At 46.4% G+C, this 21,102-nt stretch overlaps 6 protein-coding genes across 6 annotated transcripts; 4 read left to right on the top strand and 2 right to left on the bottom strand.

Moving 5' to 3' along the window:
• Positions 1 to 1,224: 1,224 nt before the first annotated feature.
• hdaA (histone deacetylase hdaA) lies at positions 1,225 to 4,098 on the top strand (the record flags this gene model as incomplete). Its single annotated transcript, XM_023235272.1, has 14 exons — positions 1,225 to 1,563; positions 1,669 to 1,979; positions 2,033 to 2,066; positions 2,123 to 2,244; positions 2,304 to 2,416; positions 2,476 to 2,603; positions 2,665 to 2,875; positions 2,933 to 3,092; positions 3,146 to 3,209; positions 3,257 to 3,349; positions 3,430 to 3,485; positions 3,543 to 3,622; positions 3,672 to 3,778; positions 3,841 to 4,098. The coding sequence occupies 14 exons, from the start codon at positions 1,225 to 1,227 to the stop codon at positions 4,096 to 4,098; spliced, it is 2,076 nt and encodes a 691-aa protein (XP_023090307.1).
• A 1,473-nt stretch (positions 4,099 to 5,571) lies between these two features.
• On the top strand, positions 5,572 to 6,036 carry AO090003001320 (putative BYS1 domain protein; the record flags this gene model as incomplete). Its single annotated transcript, XM_001820331.3, has 1 exon — positions 5,572 to 6,036. The coding sequence occupies one exon, from the start codon at positions 5,572 to 5,574 to the stop codon at positions 6,034 to 6,036; it is 465 nt and encodes a 154-aa protein (XP_001820383.1).
• An 836-nt stretch (positions 6,037 to 6,872) lies between these two features.
• AO090003001319 (putative dephospho-CoA kinase) lies at positions 6,873 to 7,691 on the bottom strand (the record flags this gene model as incomplete). The annotated part of the gene is made up of 1 exon (XM_001820330.3): positions 6,873 to 7,691. One exon carries the CDS (start codon positions 7,689 to 7,691, stop codon positions 6,873 to 6,875), a length of 819 nt encoding a protein of 272 aa, XP_001820382.1.
• A 1,025-nt stretch (positions 7,692 to 8,716) lies between these two features.
• AO090003001318 (DUF3431 domain-containing protein) lies at positions 8,717 to 11,252 on the bottom strand (the record flags this gene model as incomplete). The annotated part of the gene is made up of 3 exons (XM_023235271.1): positions 8,717 to 9,368; positions 9,427 to 9,727; positions 11,207 to 11,252. 3 exons carry the CDS (start codon positions 11,250 to 11,252, stop codon positions 8,717 to 8,719), a joined length of 999 nt encoding a protein of 332 aa, XP_023090306.1.
• A 4,096-nt stretch (positions 11,253 to 15,348) lies between these two features.
• Positions 15,349 to 18,756, top strand: AO090003001317 (a-pheromone processing metallopeptidase Ste23; the record flags this gene model as incomplete). The annotated part of the gene is made up of 2 exons (XM_023235270.1): positions 15,349 to 15,579; positions 15,661 to 18,756. 2 exons carry the CDS (start codon positions 15,349 to 15,351, stop codon positions 18,754 to 18,756), a joined length of 3,327 nt encoding a protein of 1,108 aa, XP_023090305.1.
• Positions 18,757 to 19,323: 567 nt separating this feature from the next.
• Positions 19,324 to 20,378, top strand: AO090003001316 (cleavage and polyadenylation specificity factor subunit 5; the record flags this gene model as incomplete). The annotated part of the gene is made up of 4 exons (XM_001820327.3): positions 19,324 to 19,364; positions 19,444 to 19,695; positions 19,779 to 20,026; positions 20,092 to 20,378. The coding sequence occupies 4 exons, from the start codon at positions 19,324 to 19,326 to the stop codon at positions 20,376 to 20,378; spliced, it is 828 nt and encodes a 275-aa protein (XP_001820379.1).
• Positions 20,379 to 21,102: the final 724 nt, after the last annotated feature.

Genomic DNA, 21,102 nt, shown 5'->3' with positions numbered 1-21,102 from the left:
TAATGAAATGATTTGACGTTTATACTGAGTAAAAGTCATACCTGACAAGTGCTTCCTTCCGCTAAATTTGAATACGTCCTAGCGTATTCATCGAGGAGTAGTCTCAATCTTAGGTGGTCTAGAATAGTTCCAGGATATCCATATACAGAGAGTTATACTGTCTTGGCTAGCCTTGTAGGGTGATGGGTCTCGGCGAAGTACGGGAAATTCTCGGACGAGCGCAAATGATTTCAGGAAATAGTCATGGCGGGAGATAGACAATTGAAAAACTTTTCAATCTTTATCCTAATTTCCAATTCAATCCGTCTTCGTTACTCATGTGAACCAATATCAAGCCTAATGGTGGTTAGGTTTTCTGCCGTTTGCTGCAAGTGACCTGTTTGGTATCTATGACTAGCTGTAGTCACGTGCGGAAGCTAAGTAAACCACGCTTTTTGGGGCTTCTCCAGGGAGCAGAGTACATAATCCAAGAACTCCTAAACGTGCGCCAAAACACCTCTACTGGTGTGCACGTAGTAGATCAACCTTTATCTGTGGCTCTTCAGGGTTGGTGAGGATTCTATTTCTTTCTCGAACATCTGTCTTGGATTGCCCTGGTCTGGTCTAGCACAAGCTGTCTTCGTCGTTGAGCTTCTAGGCTTTCGAACTACTAGTATTAAGTAGTTCGCTCCACAGTTGTGGTTTGATATCCCTCAACGCCAGCCGCCTTTATCGTTCTGCCTTATGTCCTAGTACAGTTTGTGCCTTTTGTTTCAATCCTTCGTCACTTATTTGTTACTGTACTGTCCATTTTACTCTTTTTTATGTCTTTTGCGCTGAATCCTTATTGGTCACTTGTCGTGTTGTTCTTTTATCGACGGGGTGTCTTGCCCAGGGACGCTCGGGGTCTTGTGAGACTGACGTAATAGCCCAAGACGACAGGCTTGGCTATGGCATGCTAGAGTGAACAGAAGACGTCTACGAGACAGAAATAGACCGACTTGTCTAGGCTTCTGCGCAATGGCTGCGGAAGAGGACGAAGACACTGTCATGGGAGAGGCGGTTACTCATAACCCCAACCCTACTCCCTCGCAGCATCTTACTCATGATGGTGCTAGCCATAGCAATGGTAGATCGGATCCGTGGTTCAATACACCTCTCCTAGGACCACCTCTCAAGTTGCCTGTCCAGCCAGCTGCCAGCGTGCGAAACCCTCAACCAGCTGCTGCCGCAGACAACCACACAATGTCACCGCCCAAGAGTCTACCAAAATCAGCTGATTCTGGTGACGCTACGACAGAAGTTCTCGTCCAGTTAAATGACAGTCTCGTTGAGGAAAACTCTGACTGGTCTGAGGGTGAAGATGCCGTTGCCATTAGAGGCCTCCCCATTGCTCAGCTTCCCTCCGGTCTGTGTTATGACGTTCAGATGCGCTACCATTGTGAAGTGCGCCCAACGGCAGATGTCCACCCAGAGGACCCGAGGAGAATCTATTATATTTACAAGGAACTATGCCGAGCTGGGCTCGTTGACGACCCGGAGTCATCCAGACCGCTTGTCTCACGACCTATGAAACGAATTAGTGTCCGCAATGCTACCGAGGAAGAAATATCTCTTGTTCACACGCCGGATCATTTTGCATTTGTTGAAAGCACAAAAGGTAAAAGATAGTTTCGTTTCAAATTATAGACGTCCCTGACTGATTTGACAGATATGACTGATGATGAGCTTATTGCGCTTGAACATACTCGTGATTCGATATACTTCAATAAGTTAACCTTCGCATCTTCATTATTGTCCGTCGGAGGCGCAATTGAAACATGCTTAGCTGTTGCCACACGGAAAGTGAAGAACGCTATTGCTGTAATCCGGCCACCAGGGCACCATGCTGAACATGACAAAACTATGGGATTCTGCCTGTTCAACAACGTATCCGTAGCAGCTCGTGTATGCCAGAAACAATTAGGCGATAAATGCAGAAAGATCCTCATTCTGGATTGGTAAGTAATCCTCAAAACCTGACGCACTGGCTATGAGGTACTGACTGGCTCAGGGATGTTCATCATGGTAAAACATCGACAAACAATGTATCTATGGTACAGGAAACAGATGCTTACACGATATAGGCAATGGTATCCAGAAGGCATTCTACGATGACCCTAACGTCTTATATATCTCACTCCATGTGTATCAGGATGGGAAATTCTACCCCGGAGGGGACGAAGGCGACTGGGACCACTGCGGTACTGGTGCTGGCTATGGGCGGTATGGATTACATTTCAGGGATCTGTTACCGACGCTTCATTGCTAACAATATGATATAGAAACGTGAACATACCTTGGCCGAGCCAGGGAATGGGTGATGGCGACTACATGTATGCCTTTCAACAAGTTGTGATGCCTATTGCACAGGAATTCGACCCCGACTTAGTAATAGGTATGCAAACTATCTTCTGATGGTCCGGAATCAGAAACTTGGGCTCTAATGCGTTATAGTCGCCTCTGGCTTTGATGCCGCTGTGGGTGACGAGCTTGGAGGTTGTTTTGTTACGCCTACCTGCTATGCTCACATGACACACATGCTTATGACTCTTGCAAATGGAAAGGTTGCTGTTTGCTTAGAGGTAAAGATAAACTTACTCTGGTGTCGTGAACAACCATTTGGCCTGACACTGATCGTCGCAGGGTGGTTATAATTTCAGATCAATCTCAAAGTCTGCACTCGCAGTCACGAAGACTCTTATGGGGGACCCACCTGACCGGCTTCATTCAACCTTCCCTTCAAAACTCGCAACGACTACTGTGAGACGTGTCATGATGATTCAGTCACAATTCTGGAGTTGCATGTACCCGAAAGCGCCACAGGAGGAAGGACTCTGGACAGATAGGCTACATGGTAGGTAGAAAAGGCAAGAGCCTAAGTGACTGCATTGGGGTTAACAAAAGTATTTAGATGTTATTCGTGCCTACCAGTCTAAACGACTCTACGAAAACTACAAGCTCACCTCACTTTACATTTACCGAACTGCCATCTCCAGGTCCTTCGAGAATCAAGTTCTGGCCACGCCGAATTATTATCAACGCAATCCACTCCTGGTGATATTCCATGATCCGTTAGTCATATCCCGCGAACTGAAACGATCAAGTTAGCCTGACTTTTCAATAGACCAGAAATCATGGGATTGCCTCACCCCGTTACGAACAAGTTGGAAGCCCACAACTGCTGGCTTGTATGTGAACCCCTATCAGAATGTGCAGAGCATGCTAACTTGAGAAGGCTGATTCCCTGAAGGACTATATCGGATGGGCTGTTGGAAAAGGGTATGCGGTGATGGATGTCAATATCCCAAAGCATGTGACGGTCGAGCCCGTGAGTATCCGCTCTAATTCCATCTCTAGACTTTGATTAACGTGCCTGTCTAGTCCGGGAAGTATGAAGATGAGGAAGAGAACCGCCCTACAGCGACCGAGGAACTGGCTGCGTACCTCTGGGACAACTACATTGAGTGAGTGGGACAAAGACTCCAATGGGTTTGAGACCCAGCAGCTAATAACCGACGTAGACCCAATGAAGCCACGGAAATCTTCTTTCTTGGGATCGGCAATGCTTTCTACGGGGTCGCCAATCTTCTGATCAACAGAGGTAAATATTTTCGTTTCCATGTGGACAATCATCGCTCATATGGGATCAGATACGTTGTATAAACGAGTGAATGGCGTTGTATCATTCGTTGCCGAAAATCCAGTTCGAGCGATTGCCTCTCATACTCAGGTTTGGCTGTCAAGATGGTACAAAGATGTATGCGTTCCAATCTGTTTGATTTCTTTCCCCGTCCTGAGGCTGTACTAATATGATAGCAGAATTCTCTCGTGTTCGTTTCGCACACCCATGGCGTTTGGAACACCGATGAAAACCGACGCAAACCATCGAAGCGCTACGGGCACTTGATCCAGTCAAGTAGGTCAGGATTGAGCGAGATGCTGATGCATCACAAAGAGGAGGTGTTCCAGTGGATCGAGGATCGAGCCGACCCACACGAGAGTGAGGAGACGGAAGAGGAAAAACAGCCACGTCGGTCTCCAACGAAGCCCGGGGAAGCTTTTGCCAAACCGACCTGAACGATGACTCCCTTTTTGTATCAAATATCTTGGTTGGCGGTCAGATATGTTGCATAATAATATTTCTTCTATCGCAGGAAGGATCAATGATGGTTACGCTCGTCATTTGAGTAAAGATAAAATGAACCGAAGTCCCAACATTGTGGCCAATATTTAGGACGTTCAGATGGGGATCTCATCATCCGGAAATGGTCTAATGTTCAGAACCTCTCTTTCAGATCATTGGCCTTTGCGTCGCCTTATAGCTATGACGATCTTAAGAGTAAAGTGAAAAGAAAAGACAAAAATGGACAGAAAAAGAAAACCATGTCATCTGCTGTGCAACTTGAACCGCCATGGGGCTCGAACCGGAGACTTGGTATGAGGGAGTAAGTACCAGTGGTTATCTCTTATTCCAAGTGTATAGCTTGATACGCATGCTGATTGACTGGTTAATAGTGTCTTGGTGATATGACCTGGACATATTCCACTTGGCTGAATATATTATGCAGACCAGTTGTGGCTGTGTATAGTTCAGCGCTCGATTTCCTGGGCCCTACTTTTGGTTGAGCGTTGAGGAGGAATACAACAAACATCGGAAATATACCTATGCTGTATGTGGAGCACTGAGACATTCAAGGGACTGATTGGATCCGTTTCTTCCGTCAGGTCCACAATATTAATTAAATTGGTGGCGTTGCATTGCATGGATGAGTTGTGCCAGTAATTAATTGTTGGCAAAAGATGGGGAGGAGTGCATAAACCAAACCCCATCTGTGCTTTAACTTCCGGGACTTGAATTCTCCACCGCTGCTGGGGCCTAAGGCTCGCTAGTCAGATGACGGCGCCGGATATGACAAGACAGAATCCCCCAAAGTGACCTCATATGCTATCAATAGACTGCCGAAATACGAGACCCGGAGACAAAAATGAGCCGAACCAAATACTTAGTGTACTTGGTATCACCGTCGCTTCCACGCGAGGCGAACTACTGCAATGACCCTGAGACATCGCCAACCAGGCATTGTCAACCCGGATCTAGTCTGAACGACTAATGCATCGCCTCTGGGTACCTCTCTTCGTCTACGGCGGATGTATGCGAGCGATGATACCCCAGATGTAACTGTCTCACTTGGTTTTGCTGAAGGTCTCCACTGTTCGTACAGGGCCAAGCGATCTTTCCCTACTACATTGTCTCAGTTATCATACTTCCGACTCGGGTAGTGACATCAGGTTAGCTAACCTCCGTCAGACCACCTGCCCATCATGACTAGAGCAGGGTACCTTGGGATGAGCGGTGTGGAAAAAGACCCGATAGCATAGCGTTCACTCTCCTCTCTTGAGCCCCAAGAGGAGAAAGGCAAAAAGCTCCCTCTGAAAACCTGGGCCATCAGAAAACCTATAAATGCACGGCCTTGCCACCACCCCAAACCTCACATTCAACAAACATCATCCCTCTCCATCATTTCCTTACTTAACCCAATCCAAGACAAAATGCAGCTCAAAGCCCTCTCCCTCCTGGCCCTGACCCCCCTGGCAGCCGCCGTGGGCAACGCAGTGGTCAAGAACTCCTGCGACCACCCCGTCTACGTCTGGTCCGTCGGTGGCTCCGTTGGTCCCAAGCAGACCGTCGAACCAGGCAAGTCCTACAGCGAGCCCTTCCGCCACGACGATGCCTCCGGCGGCGTCTCCCTGAAGATCACCACCGTCGACAACGGTCTCTACAACGGCAGTCCCCAGCTGAACTACGCCTACACGCTTGACAACGCCGGCGTGTGGTACGACATGTCCGATGTCTTCGGTGACCCTTTCTCTGGCAGCGCAGTGGTCATCAAGCCATCCGACACCTCCTGTCCTTCTATCTGCTGGCCACAGGGCGTTTCACCCGGCGGTAGCCAGGTGAAGGTTTGCCAGAGTAATTCGGATGAGGTCTTGGAGCTTTGTGCCGAGGAGTGTTAGGTTCGTTTTACTTCCTTATTTACATGTTAGTCTTCCTAGGAAGATGGCTAATGGGTAAGATAGGGTATTGTATGAGGTTGAATGAATCAATTCGTCACGGTTAACAACCTTATGCTATGTTTATGTCTGGGTCATGGGATTGGGTTACTTAATGAATACTGGAAACTATGTGATAATGATGAACTCTGTATGTAAAAGAATTTAGCAAATGAAACTTGCTCTATGCTTCCTAACCTGGTTATACCGGATCAAGTGTATCTTGGATCCGGTCGATCGAATACGAACTACAAACTACGAACTATTTCTCCACGTCGGTTGTGGCTACGAGTATGTGACTAATGGATTGACGGGTTTGGAAGGTAAGTTTGGGCTGATACTTGGTGTAGTAGTGGTGGCTACTTAGAGGCTAGGAAGTATTTTCCGGGCATGGTTTGGGCTCATACTAGAGTAAATTGGGGATAGGACTTGTGACTATTCTTTAATGGAGGAGTATGTAGACACATTTGGGTGGATATGTCTGGGGGTTATGCGTTGTAGTACGTATGATTGGAAGAATATTCTGTTCAGCTGTTCGGTGTTTCTTCGTCAAACCTGTCTTATTTCTCTACATATAAGATGGTAATATGGGGTATTAAGCTTCCTTTCCTGGCCATATACACCCAAGTATACCGAGTCCAGAGTATGTTCCGGGCAAGTAAAAGGGTATAACATAAGATATAGTCTTGTAGTACTCCATCAGCTAAACGTATACACGACATAAACTCCACAAACTAGCGCCAGTGACCGGAACAAACAACACCCAAGCACAAACCTCAAAACAAACAAAATAAATAGATCTACAATTTCGCCTTCTCCTCCGTAGCCCTCTTCTCCCAGTTCTTCTGCGTCACAAAATTAACCGCCATATTCCAAACAGCAGCACCCACCCCCAACGGCGGCGCCAAAAGCAAACACCAAGCCCACCACCTCGGACTCGTCCCCGAAATAGTACCAACAGCCTTCCTCACCTCCCTCTCCAAATCGCTCTTATCCCCATCATTCCAAACAATCACACCCCGCGCAGACTGCGTACCCCGGAACTCAGCCTTCTCCACTTTCCCCTTCACATCACCCTGACTCTTCACCCGATTCTCCGCATCCTCCGCACTCAGATGCGGGTCCCGCGCACGCAGTCTCGCCATCTGCACCTCCGGATCCCTCACCCCGACAACAATCACCGTCCCGCAGATGAAATCCATCCCACTCTCGAACAAAAGCGGGACATCAAGTACCACAGCCCAGTGGCCCCGGATATAATAGTAAAGAAGAGATTTGTAGACTTCCCACCGGACAGCCGGGTGGACGATCTTATTGAGGATCATGCGATCGCGCTTACGCTCCTCCGTTGTGCCGAAGACGCGCCGGCCAAGCGCCGGCCGGTTCAGGGGTCGTTTGGAGCCCGTCGGATCATCTGGCGATGGTGGGAGGAGGAGGTCGGGTGTGCTGGGGCCGAAGTAGTTGACGATTGCTTTGTAGCCGGGTGTTCCTGGTTCGACGACTTGGCGGGCGAGTAGGTCCGTGTCTACTATGGGGATGGAGTAGGGGGGTGAGGAGAGGAAGTTGGAGACGGTGGATTTGCCGGTGGCGATTGAGCCTGTTAGGCCGATTATGAGCATTTTGGTTTGTTAGAGTTCTTGGGTTTTGGTCTTTGGAGCGGTAGTTGGGGTTGGTGAGGAGGGGTAGGGAATTGAGTTGCGGGGAGGTGGGAGGTCGTGTTGTGGTAGGTTTGGTCGAAGGTATTGGTGGAGAGGGCTGTGGATTGTCGATGGAGTGGTTCTGGCGTGGAGATGAGGAATTGTGTATGTTGGAGGAGGTTGAAAGGGTGTGTTCTTGAGGATGGCGGAGCTTGGATCGGAGATGTGGGGAGAGCTCGAAAAGGACTCTAACTAACCTCGGCTCTTCTGTTTGACACCTGAACTGATACCACCTGATTGCTTATCACACAAGTCTTGACATCAGGTTCTCACCTTACACTCTGGTACTTACGTCTATGGGTGTTCTACTTAAAGATAGAAATACTGAATTACGAAGTAGACGAGGTCATCAGTGTCGCATTCGTGTGGAGATTACTCATGCTACCCAGACACTCGAAAAAACGCCGCTTGCGATAATCATTTAATAATGGTACATCAAAATGCTAATTGTCTATGTTTTGAGAGTTGCTTCTGAATGAATGGAGATGATATGTCTAGAAGCCTCAATCTTCTGACAAACGGCTCGTCGTCTAAGGTATCCGTATTTAATTTGTCGTGACTTTCATGAAATAGAACCATAGACCCAGGTGATTTGCAGAAGGGCTGTAGTAATGAGTAGACCTGGTATCCAGAGTAGGCCGTCCGACTGCTGTGGGTTGGGTCCTGGTGGTAGGTGTAGCATGCAATGCCTCCGGTCATACGGCACATCCGACCAGGAACAGACACCTGTATGTCTTAGATAGCCGTCTACCGAATGGTGGCAAAGCCTCGGGTAATGACCGACTGCCATCAGGCCATATCGGCTGTGGACGCGACATATTGCATGTTCAAGCAGACATAAGAATAGTCTGGTTCGGGCGTGGTACGGTAGGGTCCATATGTGTCTGGCTTTTTGACAGAATACCGCGTTCCTCGTACTGGGCATAGCTGCATCACTTTGCCAACAATCAAGATTCAGGCAGTCCCTTAGTCGGGTCCTGGTCCTGGCCATTCCAGCCCTTATACGGCCAACCCTTTGGAAGTGAAGAATAAGGAGGGAGCACGTAGCGTCCGGCGCAATGTCCCTCGTCTGGACAAGATAAATTGCACAGCCCGAACACCTTACAGTAGCACTCTTCGGCAGTGGGACAGTAAACGGGGCCCTTTCCGAAGATCATGTGCCATGAATATTCCATGATGCGCCCACTAAGGTCATCTTCCAGCGGTGTCTCAGCCAACCACTTCCTGAACCGTACATAGTCGCTCTTTGGCCGCTCAAGGACCTTCGATCGCGTGACACCGAATTGCGCACAGCACGAAACCCCAACTTCCTCCGGCACTTCGACGCCAGGGAAGAGCTCCATGAAACCAGTCTTGAAGTACTCGCCTACATGGACGTCGTTACGATGAGTATCAGTAAGCGGGTGGATCTCCCCCGGACATCCGAGAACCCAGGCGCAGCGGAGATTGACGTATCCTTGCTTCAGGAGGTAGGGGAGCTGGAAATTGCGGAGCACGGGGACACCGTCGTAGTAGGGGTCGTCATTGTGCCATTGGAATCTCTGTGGGTGGATGAATAGCATCGCATCGGGGAGGTTTTCGTAGTTATCAATGATATACCTGTGGCAAAGTTAGCCAATTGTGCGCTCACTGCAACATGCGCAAGGGCTTATCTTACGTCAAGTACACCATAGATTCCCTTCCCTTGTTCAGGTCCACCGTCAACTTCGCCTGCTTATCATCCACCACGTAGATACTCTTATGCCATTCAGGAAAGTTATCATATAGCCAGGAGACGTCGTCCTTCATCATACTGGCAACAACCAGGTCCTTCTCAAGAGTCTGCGACTTTGGCACTGACGACGGGGAAGCCTGCCCCGAATGCGAACTTCGCTGTGAACCTTCATAGGAGACTGGATTCTGGGATACAAATTTGCGATGTTCCGACGTCTTCGCGAAGAACAAAAAGTACAAAGCGCCTATAATGAAAATCGTCACCAGAATGGCCTTTTCGCGATTGCGACGGCGTGGACCTTGGACTCCGCCGCAGAATAACATTGTATTGACGATGGGGTAACAACTCGGATAGTTTCGTGAAGAGAATCGAAAAGCTCAGTCGTATTTACAGGGTCAATTGGATCTAGTTCAGGTCGATAGAGCAGTGGTCATGATTGCGCTGTTGGAATTTGATCGGCAGGGGAGCGGAGGATGTGATGGGCAATATGGTGGATGCCGCCGCGGGTCTCGACCGTCCGTGGTATTTCCTGCCCCCTTAAGTTGACTCTGTTTATAACTTAATAATGCGTGTTCCAATCATAGATCATATAGAGTATAGCAGTAAGGACTGCGACGGGTTGGACGGAGTACAGGGGGAGAGGCTGTCAGGCCAGAAGTTGCGACAGGTGGCAGAACATTTGATTTCGTTTGCTAACTAAAAGCTGACCCCCAGCCACAGCCCGCAAGTGGAGCCTGAGGACCCTTGGCCAATATAGCACTACGTAATAAGAACCCATCCTCTTCAACAAATTGTTGAATTTTAATTCCTGAACCCAATGGGAAATTCTAAGTCTTGGGAAGCTATGAATTGGTCCAGTCCTGTTCAATCCTTTGGCGTATTTGTAGTATCTTACAAAACACTAGTATCCAACGCTGATCTACATAGACCAAACTGGCCTCTTTGAGTTGTAGCGTTCTAGGCACATTGTCAAGCGCATTGTTAACAGATCAGCCCTTGCATAGGCCTTGTTTATGCATCCTGTTTCAATTGTTGTCATTATTGCCTCTCCCGCTTCTGTTCTCTTTGTGTTCACGTATAGAGTGTTAAAGATCAATTACAACCGCCAGTGGCTGAATATCATCACAATGGAAGACTGCATTACAAAGGTCAAAATCATGCTTTGGCTGTCCTGATCCTAATTATGTATCTGTTCAGTTTTCAATATCTGCGAGGTCGTTCTTGCCAATGTTGTTATTCATATCTAGATCATGTATATACAAATTGGCTCGATATCCTCGAGTATTCTGTTCACTAGATAAGCGAATATGCCATGAATAACGACACAACTCACAGGTATGTCAACATAAGCCCAAAAAAAAAAAATAAACTAGAGCATATCACGATACTACACTGGCCATCGTAAATCCACTACTCGATACCAGATCCTCATCTTCCACCGTGAAGGTCATCGCCCCGGTATAGAAGGCCTGTCCGCCAACTTTCGCAACCACAGAGCGAATACTCTTGCCCTTGGTATCAGTAATAAAATCCTCGCTGGCGATTTCAGCGGTGAACGCCCCGGTTCCGAACTTATTCGACACCAGTGAGTTATACGCCCAGCGCTGCCCAGGCTTCCTCAGGCCCTTTTCATACGCCAACGCCACGCGCGCTGCCACGCAGGATCCTGTAGGCGAGCGGTCGATTTGGCTATCAGCAAAGTAGCAAAGCCCAGTCTCCGTACCATAAGCGTCTCCAGGCTTGACACCTGTTTTCGAGTCCACGATCATCACAGAGTAGAGGAATGAAAGACGAGGATCCTCCGGGTGTTGGATTGCAGAAAGAATCTCTGGGTGTGTTCTGAGATAGGGCAATAGCTTCTGACTACAGCGCGTAGTAGCATTAAGGTCCGCATTTTTCAAGCTTTTGAACCCGAGCTCTTCGATATCGACGAGAGCGTAGTATGCCCCTCCGTAGCTGAGATCCAAAACGATCGAGTCCCTTGCTCCAAGTTCAGGCCAGCGAACTTCCGACGGGATAGGAATTCTCAGTTGCACAGCTGGTGCAAAAGAAGGAACAGACAGAAACGACACCGATCGCGAAGGATCGGATTTCTTTCCATCTGGCGTAGTAGGCACAGTAACCCTGATCAACCCGCACGGTGCGTGAAAGTTAAGCTTAACAGTCTGGCTATCTGCGTCAAACTTCAAGGTCTCTCTTCTCGGAAACACATTCAGGTCATGGGTGTCGACCAGGAACCGGCCCAGTGCAATAGTGGCATGCCCGCACATAGTGGAGTACCCCTCATTATGCGTAAACAGAACCCCGATATCAGCTTCTCCGGACAGCACTAGCTCCGTCTCAGGGATGATGATAGCACCGTACATACCATCGTGTCCACGGGGCTCTAACATCAAGCGTTTACGAATGTCGTCGTATTGATTCTTCGCTTGATCGCGCTTGGAGAGTAGTGAGCCTTCGAGATTGGGGAAGCCTGAGTAGATGATGCGGGTTGGCTCGCCGGTGGTGTGCATGTCAATGCAATGTATTTGGCGGCCATTGTTCTGTAGTGAGCTGAATACGTCCATTTTTATTGCGTATATGGATGTTGGCAATTAGTTTGAATAGGAGCTGTCATATGTTTTTTTGAATGCAGTGATATGTGGTTATATAGTACTCCATCGGAGGAGGCTTCCGAGCGGAAGGATGTTCCGAATGTGGGGAAATCTATATAATTATACGGAGTATGTACGCCCTTCAAAGTACATTAAAGAAACTCAGAGCTTGAACTCTACTTCTAGAATATAAAGAACCTAGCAACTAATGTAATCTATATCAATACTAGCCTTTCTTTAGCACTACCTGAAGCATTAAAAACCAATATCGGTCATGACTCATCAAGGCAATGGATATGATCTAAGTTATAAATAAACTAAGATAGTTTAAGGCAAGCTCTCTAATACAACAAGCCAGCTGTGGCATAGGACCATGTAAGGAAGGGAGTATATAGTTAGTCAGAACCAGATATAAGTGTTATATCGTTCCAAAGAAGTGTGACGTAAATAACAACAAGCTATAACGTAATCGGTAAGCGAGCGACGTATATAAGCGGGTGACACACCACACGCGTTTTCAACGCGCCTTATTTTCTTAGGGAGTTTAAACATTAACTATACCACCAAAAATACCTAAATTGTTAAAATTACGTGTTGAGCAGGAAGGTAGGGTTCTATTTGCTATATTAGCTATAAAAAATTATAAATTTAGTAGTCTTAGAAAGGCAGCTGAGGTTTTTAATATATCTAAATCTATACTATATAGACGCTTAAAAAGAGCTTCTTTTAGAGATGATCTACATATTAATAGTTATAAATTAACTACTAGTAAAAAGAAATTGCTTAAATAATAGATTCTATTACTAGATAAATATAGAGTATCTTCCTGGCCTGTATATATATAAGAAATAGCCAATATTCTATTTTTAAAGCGTGATACTACTTCTTTCTCTACTACTATAGGAAAGAAATAAATATATAACTTTATTAATTGTATATCTAGTCTTAAATTCTGCTTTATATATCGCTATAACTATTAATGTACTAAGATAGAGAATCCTAAGATTCTAGATACTTAATTTAAATAAATAAATAAGACTATTTAAAAATATAGTATAGTCTTAAATAATATCTATAATTTTAATAAAATAAGATTTATAATAGGTCTGATAGCTATAGCTAAAGTTATTACTAGATCTAATATACTAGAGAAACCGTTTTTATTGTAGTTAGAAAACTAGGAATAGATTACTACTATAGAATATATTAGTTCTAATAAATAGACTTTATCTTTCTATATTATTTTTAAAAATAAGATATATATAAAGGCCTAGTATAAGAATAATAAGATTTCTTTTAATTAAAAAATTAAGATTAGTTCTAATAGCTAAATAAATAATAAGATTAGTCTATATTAGCTATAGAATTATTTTATATCTTATATTACCGGCCGATCTATAGGAAAATATTGTTTACTTATTCTAGATAGCCACAATAGTTATTTAACGCCTTAATTTAATTAAATCTATATAGAGAATAATATTATACTAATTTATATATCTACACACGCTTCTTATAAGCTTTAATTATTTAATATTACTATTTTCTTACTATTAAAAGACTCGTATAAAGGTCTAATTAAATCTAAAATATATTATAGGTTTAATTATATTAATAAACTTAATTTTTTAAAGGTATATTCTTAGATCTATATAGTAATCTTTATTAATAGTAATATCTATAGTACTTTTAAAACTACTAGTCTAGTTTCTTTAAGCCCTGAGCGCGTTCTTTCTTAACTAATAGTTTAGCTTAAGATCTCTATATCTCTAGATAGTAGATTTAGCAGCCAAGACAGCTCAGCGCCTAAAACACCTTATATAATTAAGCAGTTAAAGAAGTTAAAATCTACGCTTAAAAAGCTACTTAAAAATCGATCTTGCAGCCTTAATTTGTCTATTAAAACCAGTTTAAATCAACTAATTAAAGATGTTGAACGAGCTATAAATAATATAATAATATTAAAGTATTATTTAGAGTAATATCAAGCCGTGTATAAAAAGTAGCTTAAAAAGCAAAAGCGCTCTATTAAATAGATTATTTTTAAAAAAGGTATATTAATATCTAAAGTCCGAATCCTTATTGAGCGCTGAAATCAGGCAGATAAAGCTATATAGATAGATAGATCTTTATCTACTAAATCGGCTCCTAGGCGCGCTCTATCTAAATATTCTGGCTGTAGTATACAGGGCCATAAAATTACGCATTACCCAAATCTATAGAACTACTTATTTTTATATAAAAATCAGAATTTATGGTATTTTGATCATTTTAAATTTTTATATGGCGTGTGGTGCGTCACCCGCTTACATACGTCGCTCGCTTACCGATTACATTATTGTATAAACTGGAATTTATGTAAGCCCCAATAAACAATGAGCCCCTGTTCTTGATGGTCACGAGAATATACTACCTGGTTACGTACAGATATTTGCGCATTAAAACTGCTGCCTTCGAAAATAACAAAATTAGGTCCTGATATTGCTGGATTCAGATAGAACATTCAACAGGGTATGTTTGAGCGATGCTCGGTGTCAATAAGAAATGACCATCGCTGGTTAATGACCCAGTGTGTAAGACAATTCTGTGGGGGGCTATCTCCTCGTGTATCGAGGAAACGTATAACGCTGCCTGAACTGGGGTGATGTGCATGCCTAAAAGTATACTAACCCTGATCAGTGATGGTCTGTAGGAGGGAGGGCCCTTTTTTGGGATGCATTTATTATTGTGGGGAGGAAGGTTCACCGCCTGCAAACCGAGGGAATCCCCACCTCACCGCCCTGCCATTAATCATCATCCAATGGTTCCTTGTGTTGAACAGCATTGTTGAAATGTCGTGATCGTTGCCATTCTTTCTCCCAACCTCTTTCTTATTGCTACTCCTGGGCATACCCTATTCTCGTTGTAAAGTTTCTTTGTGGGGACCACTTCCTTACCCAACTGACGTGGACCCGCATTGACCCGGTGGCCACACTCATAAGTTCGCCGCCGGCAGCTCGCTCGAGCGGCCTCTTAAGATAACCCCGTTCTCTGCATGCCTCCAAGGTCCCCGTCTTCTGCAGCCCTCCGCCTGTGGAACGCTAGGAGTCCCTCATTTTCAACTCCAGTTTATCGCTCTATTGCAAATTCCGGCGCCCTTGCGGCGATCGTCTCTCCTTCTTCGATATCGCCACGGTTCTTCTCCCACCGCTCTCCCTGGTCATCCCGTGTGTGCACTCATCATTCCCATCTCTTGTCAATTCGTGCTCCATTCTCTACCAGAACCGCAGCCATGGCCTCGATAGAACGCATCACGGAGAATTTGGACAAGCCGGAGTTGGATGACCGCTCGTACCGCGTCATTCGTCTCCCGAATAAGCTGGAGGCCCTTCTTGTTCATGACCCGGATACGGACAAGGCAAGCGCGGCCGTCAATGTTAATGTTGGTAATTTTTCAGACGCAGATGATATGCCAGGCATGGCTCATGCTGTTGAGCATCTGCTTTTCATGGGAACAGAAAAGGTAGGTTAGATCATGCGGGCGTGCTCACCCTGCCCTCTTCTTGAGCGCATGACCGGTAGCTAACCCGTGCCATGATCATAGTATCCCAAGGAAAACGCATACAACCAATATTTAGCATCCCATTCTGGATCGTCTAACGCTTACACCGCTGCCACGGAGACGAACTACTTTTTTGAAGTGTCTGCCACTTCGGAGTCGAGCGATGGGTCTTCGAGTGGCAACAGCACCCCGACAAATGGGACAACCCCTACCGGACAGACAGAGAGCTCTAAATCGCCGAATAGTAGTAAACCGTCTCCTTTATATGGCGCTCTCGATCGCTTTGCGCAATTTTTCGTGGCACCGCTTTTCTTAGAGTCAACGCTGGACCGCGAGCTGAGGGCGGTAGATTCTGAAAACAAGAAGAACTTGCAAAGCGATCTGTGGCGTTTAATGCAACTAAACAAGTCTCTCTCGAATCCTGCACATCCCTATCACCATTTCTCCACCGGCAATTTGCAGACGTTGAAAGAAGAGCCGCAAAAACGCGGGCTGAACGTTCGCGATGAGTTCATCAAATTCTATGAGAAGCATTACTCATCTAATCGGATGAAGCTGGTGGTTCTGGGGCGTGAAACATTGGATGAAATGGAGCAATGGGTTGGAGATCTCTTTGCTGGCGTAAAGAATAAGAATCTGCCACAAAACCGCTGGGACGATGTTCAGCCTTGGTTAGCCGACGATATGTGTAAACAGGTTTTTGCCAAGCCTGTAATGGATACTCGTTCGCTTGACATCTACTTCCCTTTCCTAGATGAGGAGCATATGTATGAGTCCCAACCAAGCCGATACATTAGTCACTTGATTGGCCATGAGGGTCCCGGCAGTATTCTGGCCTATGTGAAGGCAAAAGGTTGGGCCAATGGCTTGTCTGCTGGTGTTATGCCTATTTGCCCTGGATCTGCATTTTTCACTGTTTCGATACGGTTGACAAAGGAGGGTTTACGGCAATACCGTGAAGTCGCGAAGGCAGTATTTGAATATATTGCGTTGATCAAGGAACGGGAGCCCGAGCAGTGGATCTTCGACGAAATGAAGAATCTAGCAGAGGTCGAATTTCGGTTCAAACAGAAGACGCCCGCCAGTCGATTTACTAGTCGCCTGAGTAGCGTCATGCAGAAGCCATTGCCCCGGGATTGGTTGCTTAGCGGCTCGCTCCTGAGGAGCTACAAGCCGGAGTTGATTAAGAAGGCACTGTCGTACTTGCGCGCCGATAATTTCAGAATGGTTGTCGTTGCTCAAGACTACCCAGGAGACTGGGACCTTAAGGAGAAATGGTACGGCACCGAATACAAGGTCGAGGACGTCCCGAAAGACTTCTTGGGTGAGATTCAAGAAGCCTTGAAGAGCACCCCGGAAACTAGGCACTCTGATCTGCACATGCCCCATAAAAACGAATTCGTTCCCACCCGGCTCTCTGTGGAGAAGAAGGAGGTCTCGGAGCCAGCAAAAACCCCAAAGCTCATTCGCCATGATGATCAGGTACGACTCTGGTTCAAGAAGGACGATCGGTTTTGGGTGCCCAAAGCCACTCTCCATGTCACTCTCCGGAATCTATTGGTGTGGGCCACCCCCGCAAACCTTGTGAAATCAAAGTTCTACTGTGAGCTTGTCAGAGATGCTTTGGTGGAATATTCCTACGATGCTGAGCTTGCCGGGCTAGACTACAACCTGTCTGCCAGTATTTTTGGGCTTGATGTGTCGGTTGGCGGATATAACGACAAAATGGCAGTGCTCCTTGAGAAAGTACTCACTAGCATGCGTGACCTTGTTGTCAACCCTGACCGGTTCCATGTCATTAAGGAACGCTTGTCACGAGGATATAAGAACGCGGAGTATCAGCAGCCGTTTTATCAAGTTGGCGACTACACACGGTATCTGACTGCCGAGAAAGCATGGCTCAATGAGCAATATGCTTCTGAACTAGAGCACATTGAACCCAACGATATCTCGTGCTTCTTCCCCCAGTTGCTCCGCCAGAATCATATCGAGGTGTTAGCGCACGGTAACTTGTACAAAGAGGACGCCCTTCGGATGACGGATTCTGTGGAGAGCATTCTTCAGAGCCGTCCCTTGCCCCAGTCTCAATGGCATGTGAGACGCAACGTGATCATCCCTCCTGGGTCCGACTTTGTCTACGAGCGGGCACTGAAGGATCCCGCAAACGTCAATCACTGCATAGAATATTATCTGTTTGTCGGAAACATGACAGACGACGCTCTCCGAGCTAAGCTTTTGTTGTTCGCCCAAATGACTGACGAGCCTGCGTTCGACCAACTCCGAAGCAAAGAGCAACTGGGGTACGTCGTTTGGAGCGGTGCACGTTATTCAGCCACGACCATCGGTTACCGAGTCATTATTCAGAGTGAACGCACTGCTCAGTACCTGGAATCCAGAATCAATGCATTCCTGAGCAACTTTGGTAAGGCCTTAGAAGAGATGTCCGATGAAGAATTTGAGGGCCACAAACGGAGTGTCGTCAACAAGCGCTTAGAGAAACTTAAGAATCTTGGCTCCGAGACCACTCGGTTCTGGACCCATGTTGGTTCTGAATATTTCGACTTCCTGCAGAACGAGTCCGACGCTGCTAACGTCCGGACTTTGAGCAAATCCGACCTTATCGAATTCTATCAACAGTATATTGCTCCCGAGTCGACCACACGGGGTAAGCTTTCAGTGCACTTGAAGGCTCAAGCTGGCGCCGATACCACAGAGCCCAATGAGCAGAACTCTACGTTATCGTCGCTACTTGCCAAGCAGTTAGAGGCTGCCGGGTTTGCTGTCGATAACGATCGTCTGAAGATCGCAATTGGAAAACTTGATATTTCCGCTGGCAACGAGGGTCAGATCTTGGCTTCTCTTAAGACATTCCTTGCCTCTGAGGTGAATCTGTCCGAGGAGCAAATTAAGCCGGTCCTTGAACAGGCCGAACAGAACATAGGCTTGCATTTGAAGCAACTCGGCCTTGAGTCTGACAAGGAAGGATTCGTGGCGAATGGCGTCGGAAAACTCGCAGAAAAGCAGCACCCGACCTTTATTACCAATGTTTCCGAGTTCAAGGCGCGCCTTGCTGTCAGCGCTGGCCCCAGCCCAGTGACGGACTTGAGTGAATATGAGGACTTTGATGCTAAGCTCTAAGAGTAGAATCTAAGAGCTATATTCCCCTTTTCTCTTAGACATAGTCAATCTGTATAGATTCAGCATTGAACATGTGGGTGTTGGGTGGATGATGGGTAAGGCATCGGTTGGGGTTATTGGAGCTATGGGGATCTTGGTATGTACGTAGTAGATCCATTTATAAACCACGCGGTTCAGATAACGATACAACATTATTCATTGCTCGCTGAATATTTTAAAACAATCCGGATTTAAGGAATAGTGGAAAGAATTGCAGACACTTTGTTTTCCCATAGATAATCGAAAACTGGACGTATATGGACTGATGTGCTCTGTTTCTGTCGAACATCGGTGTAAATGGCGCCCTCCTCTTCGGGGCGGTGGAATGTTTTCGCGGGGCGAGTCTGAGGGCCATAACAAAGCTAACTTACTCCATCCACTTCTCCGTCAGTGCTCCGGTAGACCTCCGCCGCATCGAAGTTGCGACTGAACGCAGCCGCGTCAAAATTCACTCAATTTCCCAGTTATTTGAAATTCAGCTCGCACGCATATTGTACCTCTCATTTCTGAAAACAAATAGTCGCTAAAATGTCAACTACCACGGCGACGGCGATGCAAAGCTCTCGCCCGTATGTCTCTGCTTCGTCCATCGAGCCTATCTACGACTTCTGTCCTCACTGGCGGTTACTAATATTTCATTCCTTGCAGGCCTATCATCCCTAAAGATTTCTCCGCTCAGCAACCTCAAACAATTCGTCTATATCCACTTTCCAATTACACATTCGGCACCAAGGAAACGCAACCGGAGGAGGACCCCTCAGTCCTGGCCCGTCTAAAGCGCCTTGAGGAGCATTACGACCAACATGGCATGCGACGGACTTGCGAAGGTGTTCTTGTTTGCCACGAACATAACCATCCTCATGTGTTGATGCTACAAATCGCCAATGCCTTTTTCAAGCTGTACGTGTTGTCTTAGCTACACCGACTACCGTGGTCTGCAGTGTGATATACCACAGAGAACCGTAGACTGACTATCAACTTAGTCCCGGCGACTATCTTCACTTCGAAGACGATGAGGTGGAGGGTTTCAAGAAGCGACTAAATGAGCGCCTTGCGCCTGTCGGTTCGCAGTTCTCAGGAGAAGGTGTCAACGAGGACTGGGAAATCGGCGACACACTTGCGCAATGGTGGCGGCCGAATTTTGAGACCTTCATGTATCCCTTCCTGCCTGGTCATGTTACCCGGCCAAAGGAGTGCAAAAAGTTGTACTTCATTCAGCTGCCTAAGAAGAGTGAGTCTCGAGCCTCGATTCTTGTCCCTGTTATGTTGGACCTATCTGACTCCATCCCTTTCCAGAGGTCCTCTCAGTACCGAAGAACATGAAGCTTCTTGCTGTGCCGCTGTTCGAACTGTACGACAACACCGCCCGTTATGGTCCGCAACTGTCGGCTATTCCTCATCTACTGTCTCGCTATAACTTTGAATTTGTGGATGAGAACGATAACGTCGTCGCCGCGACCCCGGGTACACCACTGCCTGAAGGCCAGATCCCTAAGACTAAGGTCCTCGCAGGAGACAATGAAGGGCAGGACGAAGGAATGGCCGACTACACCGGAGACACAACCGAGAATGGAGGACAGTGAGGATTGGCCTGGCCCGAGGGTGAGTACATATATGCGTTGCTCGACAATTGGACGTTAGTCTGTTTGCGTCCCGTTGATTGCCGTTTCTTCGAAGATATGATGAGTTTTATTATTGGCCGGCGTTTTATGGAGCGGGATGTTCTCTGTTGTATTTTTCCGATAATGATCCATCCTTTCTCCAAAACATTACAAAATAAAATGGTATGCATAGAATGCTGAGCATCAGATAACGAGTGCACACCAACCACCCGATCCGACCTGGAATCTACAGCCCCTGCAGGAAGCATCTGCAGCTATACGGAAGGAGAAACAGGGACGACTAGTGATTCATCGTCGCGTGTCCTCCACATATGTCGGTCCTTAATAGCACTAAATACACCAAAAATCTCCCAACAATACTACTGTCACACCGCAGTAAACCCCAAACCCCATACCACGAATGGATGAGAAAGACAGTCCTAAAGTCAACCTGACTGGATCCTCTCCCAAAGTAGCACCTACTAGTAGACCAAAATGTGCTCACTCAATGCCGCGGACTCGTTTAACTAATATAGAGGAAACGGAATCCTTCCGAAGGGGGAAATGTCGGCGATATGACAACAGTTTATCAACGCTCCATCGCCAAGATCCCTCGTTGGTTCAAACAATCCCCTACGGCTGAGATAGCCCAGTGATAAGCACTAAGTACATCTACGGAACGGAGCAGAAAAGAAAGGATCATCCC

The sequence above is a fragment of the Aspergillus oryzae genome, chromosome 2, assembly GCF_000184455.2.
Source record: "Aspergillus oryzae RIB40 DNA, chromosome 2".
NCBI classification, from domain to species: domain Eukaryota; kingdom Fungi; phylum Ascomycota; class Eurotiomycetes; order Eurotiales; family Aspergillaceae; genus Aspergillus; species Aspergillus oryzae.
Note: the sequence above shows the minus strand (reverse complement) of the source record. Positions and strands in the feature narration are given on the sequence as shown.